This window comes from Alligator mississippiensis, chromosome 2 (genome assembly GCF_030867095.1).
Source record: "Alligator mississippiensis isolate rAllMis1 chromosome 2, rAllMis1, whole genome shotgun sequence".
Lineage (NCBI taxonomy): Eukaryota > Metazoa > Chordata > Crocodylia > Alligatoridae > Alligator > Alligator mississippiensis.
This window is the reverse complement of record NC_081825.1, coordinates 285,584,131-285,602,610: the sequence shown is the minus strand read 5'-3', so window position 1 is coordinate 285,602,610 and position 18,480 is coordinate 285,584,131. Positions and strand designations below refer to the sequence as shown.

Sequence of the window (18,480 nt, the reverse complement as noted above, 5' to 3'; positions counted from 1 at the left end):
CCATCCTTTACCTCATCCAGGCAAGCAAAAAACTTCTTTGCCCACTCTGGTCTGAGCAGATGCAGAAATTTGTAGAAGGAACCTGTGCTTGTACTTTTATTCCTTCAGGGGATCTTATGCCTGAGGCTGGCCCATTGGGTTTTACAAGGAGGCAGGTCTGTATGGCTGTTTAGTTAGAAAAGACTTCATGAGGCCATAAAGTCGAGCCCCCTGCTCAAGGCAGGATCATCACTGATTAAGCCATCCCAGCCAAGGGGTCTGTCCAACATGTTTTTGAAAATTTCCAGGAGTTTTCAGAAGAGTCCACAGTTTCTCTAGGCAGCTTGTTCCAATGCTTCATCCCTCTCATAGTCATTAAATTCTTCCTAATCTCCAAACTTTATTTCCTCTGCTGCAGATTGAGGCCATTGCTCCTAGTCCTGTCCCCTACAGCCATGGATAAAAGTCGTTTTTCATCCTCTTTGTAATCAACCTTCAGGTATTCGAAGACTCTTAAATCAATCCCCCATTAGTATTCTCTTTTCGAGACTAAATAACCCTAGTTCTTTCAGCCTTTCAAGTCATACTTTCCACACCTCTAATCATTTTTGTCACTCTGCTGGACTCTTTCCAATCTGTTCAAATCCTTCTTGAAGTCTGAGACCAAAAACTGGCACTTCTCCAGATGAGGCCTTACCAATGCCAAGTAGAGTGGAAGAATCACTTCCCTGGATCGGCAAGTGACACTCCTGTTAATATGCGTATTGCTGGCTTTTTTGCAACAAGAGCACACTGCTTCTTATATTGAGCTTATGGTCCACTGTATCCCCCAGGTCCTTCTCTCCAGTTCTGTAGGCTAGGTAAATCTATTTGAGATAAAATCTATATTTGTGCATGCAATTATTCCATCCCAAGAGCAGGACTTTTCACTTGTCCTTGCCGAATTTCATCTGATTGATTTTTGGACCATGTCTCCAATTTATCCAGGTTGTTCTGGATCCTTGATCAAAGAGCATTCTCCTGGCACATAGACGACTTGCAGGCAGTGAAGATAGTGCTCACTATTAACTGATGGTCTCACTATCGGAGAGGTAAAACTTTAATCTGGGTGACTTCAAGGCAGCCCTTCTGGAGGAATGTTTTAGAAGGAAGGACTCACAAACAATTTAGCTTAGATTTAGTAAAAGTTGACCTAATGTATTTACTAGGAAAAGTGGTAAATGGTAAAAAAGGAAAAACTAGTAAAAAAAACTGGGAAAAGATTAAATAGTAGAACAAGCAGTTTCCTGAGGGGCTGAATACAGACACAGCAAAAGCAGTAGTTACAGAACTGGATCAATGTTAAGCTCCTAAATCCAAAAGTAGGTGCCTAAATAAGTGGCCTGGTTTAAGAGATTAACCAAGGCACTGGTGACCTCTCTGCCAGAACAAAACTAGTCAGGTCAGGCCCTTTCTTCCATCTTGAAGGCTGTGCTTGAACACATATAGCATCCACAATCTCCAGGGCACCAAATGAGCATTCATACCATTCAGCCTCATCTTTTATCCTGGCTTTTAGTTGTTCTACCAATATCTCAACAACAGGCACTAGAAACAGACACAGGTGCAGTTGATGTTGGCTATCCACTTGTGGTATTTCTCTGATAATGCACCTCTTACATGAAGGTCTTGATGCTTCACATTTCTTCAGCAGGACCAACCTCCAGGGAATGAGCATAACTGCTCTTGTAATGAGTATGGTCTACTGAATCAAAAATGCTACCTTGCTCTCTTTCCCCCTTGCACCGTGGAGTGTTTTTTGAAAGGTAGTTGTTAGGGTAGAATTAAAACTAGCCAACTGTCATAAGTTGGTCTCTAAAACAAATGACTGAGTTTTAAGTTAAAAGTAAGCTTTTCGAAGACTGGTAAAACAGAGGAAAGTTGGCTACCTGGGGAAGGCAAAACCTCATTTGTTTAGCTGAACAGTCAAAGGTTTCAGGTATGTACAAAATGAAATAACACAACCGTATTCAATGACACCCATGAGAGCACAACCCAGTGGGGTAAAAGAGAAGTGCAAAATTGAATCAAATAGAACAGACGAACCAGGATGTCATTTCTCGTGTTTGACCAGCAGATATCACCTCCGATTTCTCACTGCTCTGTGATTTTAGAGATGCAGGGGCAACATGCTCTTACATAATATTTTTAAAAAAAATACTCAAGTTTCTCAGAAGTCTGTATTTTCACTAAAACTCAACAAGATACATTAGTTTTTGAAAATATTGCCTTGGATCTTCCAGTCCAGACAAAGTTGAGGGTCCCATCTGCTGGCAGGCTCAAACATGATCTTGTAACTCTTGCAAGGGGGCCCAGTGTCCTGGCCCAATTCTAACTTGAAATAAATTTTGTAGTCAACAAATACCCCACCCACTGAATAAGGTTTTCTTCACTCCCCATTCTAAGCTACTGCTATGTTCTCTATTAGAGAGCTTTCTACTTCTGCCAGGTGAAATTACCTGTAACCCTCCTGGGGGAAGAGACTATATAAAACTAAATTACCTTCTGTGACTGGTCTTGCAGAAGTACTTTCTGGTATAAACACTCACTTCTCACCTGGACCAAAATAATGCATCATTCCAAGTGTGACCTGCTGTTAGGGGAAAAATCCATGTTAGTTTTCATATTTAATAGCCTTTTCTCTACCCACTTCAACATATGGAAGTGATAGAAAGTTAATTCTTTAAGCAGTGCTAAATACAAAACATCCAGAAGAGGCCAGGTCTAGAGAGGGTCCAGAGGCTAGAAGACTACCCTTAGTCAGTGAAGACTCAGCTTCAAGGTAGTTTGTTCCACTGAAGAACAAGAAACAAAAGCATTACTTTCCTTCCCATTTTCTGTCCTGTAAACCAACACACTTGGGGCTTGATCCCACGCAGCATTTGTACCAACTGCCAGACACAGAAATACAAAGAGAGAAGGTGACATGCGGGATAGGGCACACCAGAGTGCCCAGAGTTGCATTTGCAAGTAACAAATCACTCTATATGTGTAACAAAGGAGAAATATCTAGGTCAAGAGTGTTGGAGAAGAACAAGTATTATGTTTCTATCTCCCCCTCCAAACAACCTGCCTTTTCAACCATGCTATTTTTATTAAAAAGAGTTCTCCCTACACTGTGCAGAGGGATGTAGCTAACACTTAACCTTACCCACACCCACAGATAGCCTCTGCTCACATTTCTGGTAAAGCCCAACACCTTCAAATGCCATGTTATGCATCTTGCTGACCTGTTAAGTGCCTTGAATGGCTGGACCACCCTTTGCTTCAGTTGTTGCTTCCTTGACTACCAAGCTAGAGCTGCTTTCATACTCGAGTGAAGAAACCAGGTCCAACGAAGAAGCTCTCAAGACCTGTACCTCTATATATAAAGTGTGCTGCAAGTAGAAATCCTCATATCACTGAAGGACTAAGCATAGAAATTTTGCTTACAAGACATAGCTAAAGAGGCAAACAGCTAGTGTGGTCTGGGGTGGTTCTATCAATGTATTTGTAAGCACAGAAAACATGTTCCTGAGGTCCATAATAAAGAATGTATTAAAGACAGAAGAACAAGGAAGGGGGCAAAATAAAAGCATTCGAGAGAGAAGGGGGAGGGTGGTGGACAGGACTGGAAATGGGGAGACAGCTAAGAGCCAGTACCTTTGTCCTGCTTGACAAAAAAAAAAGAATCACATGCTTGATACCTCACTGTCGATAATCATGGTATTTCACTTGACCGTTACACCGAAACTGAAATGTGGCTGAGCAACAATATAATTTAAGTGGTTTCAAGAGGATGAGTGACTTTGCACAGACTATGCAAATTGGTTGCAGCAGTCACAAATTACCCATGGTTATTTTTGCTTTTGTTCTGATATTCAATTTACCTGTTGGAGAAAAAAGAAAGCTATGTTTTTTGGAAATTCAAGCCATGCTCTCCCCCTTTCATATATTCTACAAAGCAGTATCACACAAATGCATGAAAAAACATCTTAATTACATTGACTCTACCTGCCTAGGGACTATGGCATTTACTCATGCCATTTATTCTAATTGTGATTCATAACATGGAAATTGGGATTCCATTAAAATCCAAAGCAAGCTATTTGAGAGGAATGTGATACATGTCCATCAGCTGCAAGTGTGAACGGAACACTAAAGTGTTGTTATACAAATGAACACACAAAGGTGAAAGAGTAGATGTTTACTCTGTTTATAAGTAAACTGCAGACATTCAAATTCCAACACACTTTTAAAAAAATATGATTTCCTACTTTGATTTATTTTCCTTTAATAACACAGTTTAGCATTTCAAAGTTTTGCATTCTACACTCTTAAATGCTGTCCTTGTTTATTAGCATTTAAAAACACAAAAAAGACATAGCAAGACCTCCAAACACAAATAAATACCAAAACACAATATACAATAAACTGAAATACAACATATAATAATGCTATTGGAAAATTAAGACATGTCGCTAATTTTTTTTCTCATTAGCAACATGGTTATTGCTGAGCAATAAATTACATTTTAAAGGTCTTTTTTTCCTAAAAAAAAAAAGTATGAGAACCACTGGTTACCAGATCACTTGCACTGTATCCGTACAGCTATTGATAATTAAGACAGGCAGAATATACACAATCAAATGAAGTTGGCCTTCTTTGGTCTTTGTTTTTGGATCATAAAACTGAACACAAGAGGTGTACCATTCACTGAAGAGTATGAGACAAAAAGTAGTTACACAAGTTTTTAAAACATTAATTTATACATTATTCTTGATTTCCGATGTATTTCCTATAGGTTTTTTTTTTTTTTAATTTCTTGGAAACAATGTCAGCTTTTTAATTTTCCAATTAGTATGTTATTTTGTGCATCTTAAGGTTATCCTACTTGTCTAAGATAAATGGACTTATCCTGTAGCCCATCATCTCCAAATGGGATGTTCTTCACATTCTCTAGTCAACACTAAGTCATTGGAGTTTTTATATCATCTATAAGAAATCCTGAACTTTCCCTTTTTACTCTATAAAACCCAAAAGTTATGTAATATAAACACAATGCCTACAAGGAAAACATGTGGATCATATGGTGCATCAGCAATGATAAAAGCTGGATTTTTTTTTCCATTCCACAAGTACAGACTATACAACTCTCTGCCAGTGACGCAGGTCATAGTTGGAAAATGTGTCCTTTCATACAAGAGCTATACCTGAATTCAAAGCTCAGAACACTATGCAGGAGGATGACCTTTACAGATGGTAATATGCTGGTTTATCTCAGTAACCCTTAGACAGAGTCAAATTTTATCACTACGCATCACATTGCCAGCAATGGTGCGTGTGGACACTGGCATTGTTAAAGAAGTTAAAAAGTCCTTGCAGAACCGGCTAACCAAATTAAAAGTTTAGTTCCAAAGGACCAAAACATGAACAGCAAACAACAAGAACAGTAAACCCTTCCCTGAAAGGGCAGATAAGTAAGCCACAGAGTTGGAATCCAGATCTAAACTTCACAAACATTTTGAGATGTTTTGATCTGGAATTTCGAGTCAGGTGCACCTTCATGAAAATTTAGATCTTATCTGAACCCTAAGGAACTAATCCTAACTTGGAAAAAACACAGCCTAGTATCAACACTAAGATCATGAAATGGAAGACAAAAGCTGCATTCTTGCTGATAAATTAAAAGAGAAATAGGAATAAACAGACCCCTTGCGTGCTGCATCTCTCAACTCTTCTAAATCTTATAGGATGCTCCTAAACTTGCATCCAAAAATTCTCACTAACCTTCCTTCATCTGGCTCTTCTCAGTTGAAACTTGGATTAGAAGGCAGGAAATAAGAATAGTTAAGCCCTCTTTTTTTTTGGCTGAACAAAATAGATTTAGAAAGGGTCACAGTATAGGCCAAGAGAACCAAAATTAATTCACTTTACAAAGTTGCCCAGATGTGAGCAACATCAAAAGAAAAAAAAAAAACTTGACTTACTCTACTGGGTTATCCTATATAAACAGAAACCGGAAGTTGAGTTTGTCTGCTATTACGTACACGAGTGCTGTACTGTCCCTCCAATCCACCAGTTGTTAGTCCTGTGAAGCAGAGAATTGGTACGGTGTGGACAAGTGGGCTGTTCCATACGCATGCCCCCAAGTCATGACGGATTGTGTGTTTAAGTCTAGCCCTTTCAGTCTTGACTATGGGTTTTCAAGATGTGTCACTTCACTTGTCTCTCAGCTCCATTTAGAGATTACATGCAGTCCAGTGGTTTGAGCACAGCACTAGGAAACTGGAACCTCTGATGTCATCCTGGCTCCAACAGAAACCCTGTTTATGGCTCTAAGCAAGTGATTTAAACTCTCTCATCCTCAATTACCCATCTGTAGAATAGGAGTAAGGATTAGTTACTTTAGTTACACTAAAAGAGCCTGGTAGATGAAAAGTGCTCACTGTACCGGACAAAGCACTAAGAATCAAAAATTGAGACTAACTTTTACCAAAGTAACCAGGAATTTAAATCAACCAGAGCCAAGGGGTATTGGCTGAAGTAGCTATAAGAAAGCCAGGAACGAGTCCAGCTGCTTTACCACTGTTTTCGGTTTTCAAATTATAAAACAAATCCTTTCCAACAAAGTGTCCACCACCAATTTTTCTTTAAAGGAGAATGAACTAAGTGAAAGGAAGGACATGTGACCTAGTTGTCACTCCACAGAACTTTCCAATAAGGTTTTCAGGAGGACTCTGTAAGCTCCATTGGTGAGACGAGGCAGCTTTGATGGGCAGTGGGCTAGCTAGGTCTACAAACCTGGAAAGGAAATCCAAGGTTTGCAATTATCCACAATTCTCCCGTAACAGCAGCAAAATATATTTGGCACCACTAGACCAGGAATAATTGGAGGGCTGGAGTTATTTTAATAATTTCTACACAAAGAAATGACTCTTTGCCTGATGGACAAACCTGGAATATATTTATATATATATATATATAAACATTTTTAAAACAGTGAAAACTAAGAGATTAGGTTTATAATATTTTTTTTCTTTCCACCTATTTATATATTTGCATAGTTAACACAGATCAAGGCATCAAGACTGCAGTAACGTTTTATACTATCACGAGGTACAGACTGCTACTTTTCTGATAATTCCCTGCAAACTTCTGCCTAGCATTGGACAGAACCAATACTCCTAGAAACTGCATTATTTGTGAAACGCCTATTCCACATGATGGGATATAGATACAAATAGGTGGTTTTTAAACTCAGTCCCAACATGCCATAATCAGGGCAGGTTGAGCAACTTGAGCACTACAATCATAACCTAACATGCATGGGGTTCAGTACCTGCTAAAACTGACACAAATCTCCATTATCCTTTATTTGAGAGATTCACCAGGCACAGAAACAGGCACATTTCATATCTTCATCTTTCCTTTTCCAAACAGAAAAATCAATTTGGAAAAGGAATTAAACTGCATCTCATATGTATAAGATAGCTAGCATGTCACCCATTAAATGTCACTATTGTTAAATGTATGCCATCCTTTTCTGTTTTCCTATTGCACATTCTCTTTGAGAAGAACAACAAAGTTACAGTACAAGGCTGAAATCAACATTGCATATTTAAGTCAGCTTCGACTTAAAAGTTGCGAAGGTGTACCATGTCAACAATAGCTGAAACAAGATTCCTCTACTAAGATTAAAGAAGCAATGCAGGCATGGTCATGCATAAGGATCTCAGATTAGTCCTTAAACATTGAAGTCGTTTCATCCTGTTTAAAATATGAGACTGTAAATAACATGTGTATTATTGGTAATATACAGCCACACGGGCAACCTTCAACTTACAGTATATAAGAACCTTTCACTAGATGTAAAGATAGCCGTGGGAGATGCTTATACATCAAGTTGGAGAGTCACTAGTATGAAACAAACAGCAATTGCACTTGGCTGTGCATTGCTAAGGAGAACTAAACAGTGGATAATGACAGGATGCTACTGAAGAATCCTTCTCTACGGTTATTATAAACATTGTCACACGAATGCGATGGCACCCCTCTAGTACACTCATGCAACTCCAGAAGTTAATGGGGTTTCATGGGTGTACTTGAGGGCAGATTATACACGGTCCCCAAAAGATTTCTAAATACCTGGGACAGAAATGTATTTTTAAAAGGCGTATTTGGGGAAAAAACGTTGAATAATTTTACCCAGTCCCCAGGAGTGAAGTACAATGTATCTTTTCACCTCTGTTTAGACTATAAAGAATGGTCTTATTTTCACTAAATGCTACATGCTCATTACTGGAAAGCTGAGGGAATGCATTTCTGAATATGCAATATAAGTCTCACAGCTTAGGGATATTCAGTGGGTTTTGCAATGAAAGATTTTAGTCAAGGCCTTGCGTATTCCATAAGAGGCTACATGGAAAATTGAACTAAGATTCCTGGGTTCTGCAGTAGGCAGGAGGCCTGAAGATCTTCTGCCAGCTTCACAGAGTTTTTAAAATTACTAATAAACCCTAGTAGGCCTCCATTTTATTTATTTTGATATCAAGCAATGCACATGCCAAAATATGTTTGTACTGACAGCAGGTTACAGCATTATAGAAGCTGTGAGAGTGAACCTAGCTGTTTTGACAGATGGGGCTTTTGGCACTTGGGGAGGCACGAAAAGCAGTTTGGGATCTGCAGTTCACCAATGCTGGCTGATGTTTCGGCTGCAGTGATCAGCAGTCAAATATTAACCATGTTGACATTTAATCTTCATCAGAAGATTCCAAGTGAATATCCCACTGAGATATGGTATTCAGACCTTTTAGAGCTATTGTTTTAGGCTTTCTGCAGACTCAGGAAGACTAAATTATTATTTTGCACTTTGCTCATATTTTCAAATTCTCTAACAACCACAATGGTTAGAAGCCATTAAAATACAAGCCTGGATTCAGGAGCACAATTCTATTGCAAAAGTGAGAGTCTGCAGCCACAGATATGCAGAACACACTGGGCCCAGATTATAATACCCATCTCTCCAGTCCCAAATTCAAAACAGGATATAAACTGTCTTCACATGGCCATATGATCTCATTTAAATTTTGCAGTACATGCATTCGCAATGGGAGAAGAGTCCTTTGGACATTTCCACTTGGGAATCCTGTTTTCAGTAAAATTCTGTGATGCACATACACAAAAGCTCGGCTGCCTACAGTCGCTGCTACTGAATGATACACAAGTCAAGTAAATCCTTACCCTAAAGCATAAGTGATGGGTTTACATATGCAGCCTGCGTGAAACTGCAAGTGCCATAAGTTTTTTTTTTCTGCAGAAGTCCTCCTTCTGTGCCAGAAATTAAGTACTAGCACATGCCTCCATATAGTAGGTTGCACCTGTTGACACCTTTGTACCATAAAGGGAATACAGTACCTGGACAATGGAAGGCAAGAAAAGGAAGACGAGTTGCTACTGAATGTTTTGGCTGCCAAGAAGCAGGCAGTATTGTGGCAGGTGCCTGGAAAACCCATGAAGACCACTCAGCATGCACTGTATATTTGTAAGAACTTCTTGCAGGCACTGCGTGTGAAGGCACAGCCATAAAAGACAATGGCAACAAAGACAAAGCTGAACTACAAAGGCATGAATTCAACTGAGCCCTCAATGAAAATTGTGGCTATGCCCCCAGAAGTGGAAAACTGAATGGACACAACCTGACAGCCAAGAATGAGGTGTGCAATTCCCTTTCAAGGTTCACAAAAAAGGGACAAGAGAACATATTTGTCTCCGCTGAGGCATACCTCGGATATTAAGAAGCACCAAATGGCTGATATATAGTCAGGTTATGCCACTAGGCTGACTTGTCTCAGACTATTAAAAAAGGAAGAATCAGCCAGCATGATTCAGGGCTGGGAAATGCTTTCCACTAAAACTCAGGCAGTTATGATGAAGGAACTTGTGCTACGACACTTGTCAGCACTACCATCTGTGAGTGTTTTCAGTAACAGCCTCTTAGCATTCTCAGATGGGCCATTTCAAAGTACAACCACCTTTCATACACAGGCATGGGAGGAAGCATCACTCCTTCCTTCACGTTAGCCTGCGGGGGCGCTCTCAAAGTCCAAGCTCCATAGGAGCACTGTGCATAAAGTTTTGGCACCTGAGTAAGATGGATTCCACCATGGTCAAGCCATAGAAGCTCCGGTAGCCAAAAATGGACTTTGGCTTCTATTTTACATGTTGAAAACTCTAAGGGCTCTGAAGACAAGGCTACACATTATGTCTGAAGTCCAGTTAAGCTACCATTTCAGATATTAGAATTAATCTGAATAAAAAGCTATGGTTTATAAGCAGCACATCACACCTAAGGCACATGTATGCATGCAAGCCACCATCTCTCCATTAAGACATTGCTAATTATGTCCTCAATAAGAAGCAATGACTGCTAGTACAAAATGAACATACAGGATCATGAGTGGCTTTTTTTTCTTTTTTAAACATTACACCTCCTCCCCAATACTGCAAATACTATGTGTTGCACATTTATGCTGTCAGCAATATATATAGCTTGATTGGAAAGCATGGGGCAGAACTTTAAAAAATGTACAGGATTCCGTTTAGAACTCCAAAGTTCAACAAATGCCCTAGTTTAGGGTGAAAACAATTATAAATCTGATAATGATGCACAGCATCCATGAGTGATTTTTCCTTAATTTTGAAATAGTGTCATTAACTACGACATATATTGTAGGTTTACATTTCTAAAGAGAAATAACAGCAATAGTTGAATAGTTTCGTTTCCTATCACAAGTGATAACCAGTGTTTTGATATCTTCTATTTTTCTTCCAAGAAATATCAGTCTATCAACAGTTTTAAAATAAAATGTTTTCTGTAACAATAGAACTTTAAATAAAAATATGATTCTGATTTAGATACTTTAAGAAGACATGGATATTTGTCAAGGTCTTCTGACAAAGTAATTATTAAAACAGAGACCAGGTGAGGCCTTAAAAAGACAATATACTATATTTCAGACAAGATTGCACTTAGTTTTTCAAAGTGATAATATCATAATTGAAACATTACTTCATCATTTCTTCTTTTACTTAACATGCTGACATTTTCCCTCTAGCCCACATGTGAACTTTTTTTGTATTCTAGCTTAAAGGAAGAAAAGTCAAGTAATTTATTCAGCATATACTGTATGTGTCTTTTCACTTCCAATTGACTAGATCATTAATAATTAAAAAAAAAAGCCTCTCTGACCGCAATCATTATCCTCACGAGGAATAAACGATTCTTCAGAGTTTAAGTGTTGCTAGTTCTATTAAAAAATATACCATGGTATGATTTCTTAATGTGTTGCTACTTTCGCCATTGGACCCTAAGCAGTTATGCCTTCAAACTCTTCCTTCTGTTCCACAAAGTGGTTCTCTGAGCTTTAGGACGGCTGATTGAAGACAAACTGATATAAAACCCCCAAATGGAGTTGTCTTCTCTTTAATCTGTCTCCCTGGCTATATGTCAGGGGTCTGGTAGATCCGATGTATCCACTATGACTTTAATAAAAATAGTATCATCTTTAATATACGTTCCATTTTCTAGAACAGTTTGAGCCACAAAGACTGGGCAACCAGATGCAATGTTCATTTCTCCAGTAGGCTTCTTGAAACTACTGCTGTTTGGGTCTGGCTTGAAAGCATCTCCTAAGTGACGGCGAGACGGTCCTTGATCCATTAGCATGAGAGTCACTTTCTGTTTGAATGGCCAAGGAAGCAATGCATCATATTCTCCACGCATTATGACAAAAAACAATGACAAGTGCGTCCCTTTTCCCATGCCATCACCATTAAGGTAAACTCTGGCACACATTTTATAGCCGAAGTATCCAGTATAAAAGGGCTGGCTGTACAAGGACAGTGTCTTTCCCATCACGGCCTCTTGCTTTCGACGTTTATAATCTCGAATTTTCCAAATTAATACTCCATTGTAACTGGCAGTTTCTAAAACTTGGAATCGAAGGTCCATGTCAGCCAGCCGAATATCATGAACACTCAGCATTTGATCGTGTCGAGTTAGCTGTGTCTCCAGCAGACCTAACAGAACATGGGAAATGTGTGTAAGGGGGGAAAAAAAGAAAAATACATAGTTATAAATCAGTATCACCAGCGCTCTTATTGCATATAGTAAAATCTTGTTTTAAGAACCAAATCATGGTTAATCACCTTTGTGACAATTTCCACTGATAATAATTCTGCCATAAAATAAGTAACAATGTTATTTGGGTCTTTAACGTAATAGAGGAAATTGAGGTCACACACCCAGTAAAAATTTCAAGAATTCAAATGATCCAATACAAACACTGTTCAAAGCACTGTGCCATAAAGCCATAGATATCGCCACCTAAATCAGTTTTTATCAATGTTTACTAGCAAAGATTGCTACTGCAGAAGCCTTCAGAAATTACTATTAAACGTATGTGATCCCATCTTAATGTAGGAACATCCTGAATTGCACAGAATCTTTTCTTTTTCTTCTTTTTTTTTTGTTGCTATTAATCCTGGATGAAAGATCAGACAATGTTATATTATGAGCTAAAAGTGAAAAGTGAGGCTATGCTCATAGTTTCATAATGCTTAGGGTCAGAAGGTACCTAAACAGATCATCAGGTCTGACCCCCTGCCCGGGCAGAAATGAGTGCTGGGGTCATAACACTGCAGCCAAATATCTATCCAGCCTCCTCTTGAAGACCCCCAAGGTAGGAGAGAGCACCACCTCCCTTGGGAGCCCATTCCAGAGCCTGGCCGCCTTAACCGTGAAGTAATGTCTCCTGATGTCCAGCCTGAACCTTCTCTCTAACAATTTGTGACCATTATTCTTAGTAACCCCGGTGGTGCCTGGGGGGAGCAAAGCCTCAACCAATTTCCGCTGATCACCCCTGGTGAGTTTGTAAACAGCCACCAGGGTCCCCTTCTCAGCCTTCTCTTGTGGAGACTGAATAGATTCAGGCCCTTTAGCCTCTCCTCATACGGCCTGCCCTGCTGCACCTGAACCATGCGAGTGGCCCTCCTCTGGACCCTCTCAAGGTTAGCCAGATCCCTCTTGAAGTGCCTTGCCCAGAACTGGACGCAGTACTCCAACTGCGACCTGACCAACGCTGCATAGAGGGGAAGGGTCACCTCCCTGGACCTGCCTGTGTTGTATCTGCGGATGCACAACAAGGTGCGCCTTAGCCTTACTGACCGCTTCCTCACATTGGCAGCACATGTTCATCCTGGAGTCAACAATGACTCCAAGGTCCCTTTCTGCCACTGTGTTGCTGAGAAGGGTGTTCCTCCAGTCTATAGGTGTGTTGCTGGTTCCTTCTCCCTAGATACAGCACCCTGCACTTGTCTGTGTTGAACTCCATCCTATTCTCATCTGCCCACCTCTGTAACCAGTCTAGATCTAGCTGGATTCTGTCCCTCTCCTCCAGCGTACCCACCTCGACCCACATCTTGCTCTATTGTGACTAAATATTCTTCTGCAACTGTGGCTGAGCGCTTTTTTATTTGCAGGTTCTTTTTATTGGCTCTTTTGTTCTCTTCTCATGGAAAATAGTATTTGTCACTTTTTTCCTTTGTATTTTCCTACTCTGTCAAAGTTAACAAAAGCAGGGAATGTAGAGAACTAAATGTACTCACAAGCAGCAGACTTTTTACTAAAATTATCTTTACAAAATAACTTCCTTTTGACCCAAACAATATTGTCTGAACTCTTAAGAGCAATCTACACTGTACTGCTAACTTCTGGTTTTCACCACCCTGTTCAAAAAGTAACAATTGACATTATTACTCAAACAGATCTCATTCAGCTTCTTGAATCAAACATTCACCTTTATTGGGATATAAAAGAGTGTCAGCCTATACCTAGAAACACATTTTCAAGTGAATAAGTATAGTAGTGATCTATTAAGGGCAGAACATTAACCAAAAAAAACCCAAAAAAACGACTTGTCAATACTTTAAAATCAGCAGAGAAAATACTTGCAATTAAGTTCCAAGTGTAATCAAGGTCATAGTCACAAGAAAGTAAGATGGGAGTCAAGTCTAAGAAATAGCCTGTAAAGCAGGGTTGTGCCATTAAGAAAAAGATTAGGCACATAATTCCCTTTCAAGATACTGAAGGGTCAACATTATTGATGTTTTCAACAGAGAAATCACAAGAGCAACAAAAATTGCTCATTTGCCTTTCTTTTAAAGTAAAGGCTGCTGGGTCATCCTTCGCTCCATCATCCTTATACTTACTAGTATTTCGTGCTCCTTGCCCTGTGGTTTTATCAACGCTCTCCAGCTCCGTCACTCTGTTCTGAAGGGACTCCACACTGCTCTTCATGCTGTCAGCCTCTTCCCAGTTCTGTCGGAAGGGACGGATTTCTTTGTCCAGTTCTTTCAATTTCTCTGCTTGACTGTCAATCACTCGCTTTATGAAACAGTAAATTAGAATCAAAAGAAAAGACAACTACCATGAAAAGCTCGAAAGAATGAAAGTTATACAAGGTTATGTATGAATGACGAAAGTCACTTACACACACAGGTTGTAGCCATGTTGGTCTAAGGACATAGGCAGGCAAGGTTCTTTGGGTAGATGTGAAATATCATTAGACCATCTAAATAGCTGGAAAAAATGTTATTTGCAAGCTGTTGGGTAAAAGCTTGCAAAGAACTTTTTTCCCAACTATTTAGTTGATCTAATAAAAGATCTTGGATCTACCCTGTGACTTACTCGCACTCACACTCACTTGTGGGTCAAGCATTATAAAAAAGCCAAAATAAACCTTGGTATATAATCTAGAAGAACAGGATTAAAACAAGAACTCACAACTTTTACTATTGGTTCTGCCATACTGAACAGCTGTACAGATTTGGTAAGACACTTAACCTCTCAGGTTTCCACAAGTTGTGAAATGGAGATAACTTACTTCACAAGAAATAAGCCTCAATGTTTGCATACTGCTTTAGAAACCAAACACATGATAGAAGTGCTAAGAATTCTTATGAGACCACTGTAAGGATCTCCAATGAAAGAATCATTTAAAGAAAAAAGTAAATTTCTTTATTTTGGCCCCTAGCTACAGAAGCTCATTTTAACTTAAGTGTAATATACAAGGATATTATAGGCCTCAAAGAAAGTCTGTCAAGTTTGATTTGGGCGATATCTTCACAAGTGCTTTGAGCTTAGGTGTCCAAGGCCTGTTAAATGTCAGGACTCATGCTCCTACTCCCTTAGGCTCTTTGAAAATCCCACCCTTTCTTCCTAAATATAAGGAGTCCAGGCATCCTGAAGGTGCCCACTGGTTCAACAACTTTTTTCTTAAGTTATGCTTAAGAAATGCAAAAAAGTCTTCTATGCCTTGGTAGGCATCTCATCTGATTCTTAATACCCTGGTAAGTATGTTAATGGAAAAAAACCTAGGAAAGAAACAAACCTCCACTACATGGATTTAAATCCAATGCAAGAATAGCAAAATAGTTTATACTGGCAAACTAATTTAGAGCAGCAGGAATTTTAGCAAGAACCCCATATTTAATCAGCAAGTTTAATTGACAGTAAAAGTATCTGAGACAAGAAACTATTTTTGCTACCAGCTACAGTTAAAATTTTCAAACTGACTTTCCAGTTTATCAGCTCCAGCAAATTTAAAAATATTTTTTCACTTCTAAAAAAATGTCATTTAGGAAGATGACAAAAAATGACCAAGTTGGCTCAATTTAATTTTTGTTTGCCTTCTAGATAACTCCATCATTAATTCAATATTCTTTATAGGGAAAACCCTTCCACCTCAGATTGCCTTCTCTCCTCCTGTAGGATTTGTTTTTAATCATTCACTTTCATTATAGACTGCAAATCTGTAATGATTAAGCAAGTTTCTAAGTTTGACAGCCTGCTAACTATCACATTTTATAAGTGTGGGGTTTTTTTTCCTGCTCCAAGTTTTCTAGAATAACCTTTTTTTTTTTTAAATGCCAATGCTTCAAAACAGGTATGTACCAACCTCGAAATTACAGTTCTGTGAAGCAAAGCTATGTCCTGAATCAAAAATGCATGCGTTGTGATCTCATCAAACAGACTGATATTATGGTGCCTGGGGATGCTAATCACAAACCACAAATACACAGCTTTACTTCATCCTCTGTTCTAGGATGAAGGTAGTAGGGGAATAAAGTAGAGACCAGTCATAAGCAGTTAGTGTAAAAAGGAGCACAAGCCAGATGGTTTGCATTCATTTTATAAGAACAACCAATAGGCTGTGGCCAGGAGTTTGCAGACTGAGAGGTGTACTTAAATGTAAAGGGTACCTAGGCCTCCTGCACACATGCAGGTAAAGGCACCATGGGATCTAAGACACGATTCACACAATCACACCTCCTGACATGCTGCACGTTCATGACAGGAGGTACGATTGTGGGATCACACATTAGATCCCATTAAGCCTTATTGCCAGTGCAGGGGGAGCCGATCCCAAGCTCCTCCAGCACCAGCAAAAAGCAAGCTCCCACAACTGGGAGAGACATGCACCCTGGTGGAGGGGCTTCCAGCTGTGGGGGCACCTCATACATACCCAGGACCGGACAATCCCTGCTGCAACATTTTCCCTGACCCAGGAGTGCATGAAACCCCCAGGGCCCAGAGGATCACTTCAGCAATGATCCCTTGACCCCAGTGGTGCAGGGAACCACCAGGGCCAGAGGATTCTTAGGGCTGGGGGAGGAGATGAAACCCCCAGACCCTGGGGACCATGGCTGCCATGATCTTTAGGGCTTGGGGGCACAGAAAACCCCCAGACCCTATGGACTGCAGTTGCCACGATTCCTAGGGCTCAGGGGTTCCATACTGGACATGGTGCACTCCTACTGCTGGAAGCCTGGTCAGCTGATGGGGCTCCTAGCCACAGGGGAGACCCACCTACACATGCAAATTAAAGGTGTATAGAAACCAGCTATAAAGTTAGTACACTTTTTGCAGTCTAACTTTATACCTAGCTAGAGCTTTTTATTGTGTGAAGGCTACTTTGCACAAATAACTGGTCTCCAGGTAACTGCACAATTAACCAGTTAATTGCACAATACCTGTAACATGTAGCGGGGGCTGTAGAAGCTACCCCTTTTTATACTTACACACACTATCATTGGCAGAACCTATCTTTTTGTTAGTGTTTGTACAGACCTGTGGCAGGCAGCCTTGATCTCTGACTGACGCCAGTTGGCACTAAACGTTATATCAACCAACAAGCAAAACAAAGAGCAACTGTCAGATGAATTAAGTGCCAAAAGAACAAAAATACGGAAAAGCTACAAGCAAGGTTTTTTCCTAGAAGAAAAGGGACAAAATGAAAGAACTTTTTTTTAATACTGCTATTTAGAAGCAACTTTTTTCCCTTACCAAGCTATTTTTAATACCCTATTCTTGTCCAAAATATGATCAGGTTTAAAAAAGAACTACAGCTTTGTTTGTTGCCAGACAGTGGATTATATTTTATCTCCCAAAATTGTTCCTGAGAATACCAGACACAAGGAGTCATCAGAAATCAGTCTATATTCCACTGAAAAAGGCACTGGGATCTATATAATTTTTCACTTACAGGGAGGCAGAGGCATCTCACACTAGGAAATACTGACGTACTAAATCTGAATTTAATGCAGCAGGGAGAATTTTATTCTCTCTAATTACGCTATTAAAAGCACGCAGATGTCTCACATTGTACTCATAAATTTTCAAGTAGGTATCAATTTTCTGTATGGGACTTTCTATTCCAGCAACTGACCTCTCTAGATTATTAACCCACACAGCTACGTTTGTGCAGTAAACCATACATGCTGCTTCCAGATACTGATTTTTGTCTGGTTGTTATTGTGTTGTTGATACTCATTTGCTATGCGTTCTGTTATATTAAAAAAAATCTTATATATTATTTTTGGGCCAGCCCCATTCCTATCTACTAAAACATTCTCCAAAACTTTGGAAGCAGGATTCCAAAGGGTTCTTAATATTTCATAAGAAAGGAAAGACATATGTTTTTAATTTATGACATCAAGAAGAGATAACTCACTTTGCCGTTATGACTAGTTTTTTTTCCCTTCTAAATATGGTACTGTTGGATTGAAAGATATATAAAGAATTCCCCAACACAGGAAGGAAAGGGTAAGTCAACAGACAAGTGACTATATACCACACAAGTGGGATTTAGTGTTTCCTAAAAAGTATTACAGGAGGCAAGTAACATTGCTCAGTATCCCAGTGAAGATTATTCTTGTTCTCTGGCTATTTTAACACAGCCATATTGTACACAAATTGCCTCTCCACTCTGCCTAGAGAAATTCTTCTCCCTTAAAAGAAAGCTACTGTAGTAGGAAGGTAATTAACTCAGTGTAGAAAAAAACTTCAAGAAAAGTAGTATTTTGTTACCCAACTAGGCCTAAAGCTCTGGAGAGGCTTTAGGTCACTACCATGTACTG

At 39.5% G+C, this 18,480-nt stretch overlaps 1 protein-coding gene across 3 annotated transcripts in view; it reads right to left on the bottom strand.

The window, feature by feature from the left end:
- Window positions 1-4,189: 4,189 nt before the first annotated feature.
- The window catches only part of TRAF3 (TNF receptor associated factor 3), a 92,404-nt gene continuing 78,113 nt past the window's right edge, over window positions 4,190-18,480 (bottom strand). For all 3 annotated transcript variants that reach the window (XM_019481567.2, XM_006276255.4, XM_006276256.4), the window contains 2 exons: window positions 14,272-14,446; window positions 4,190-12,081 (listed from right to left, as the gene is read on the bottom strand). In XM_019481567.2, the coding sequence (XP_019337112.1) occupies window positions 11,510-12,081; window positions 14,272-14,446 (747 nt within the window). In that variant the 3' untranslated portion in view covers window positions 4,190-11,509. The remainder of the gene's footprint in view (window positions 12,082-14,271; window positions 14,447-18,480) is intronic.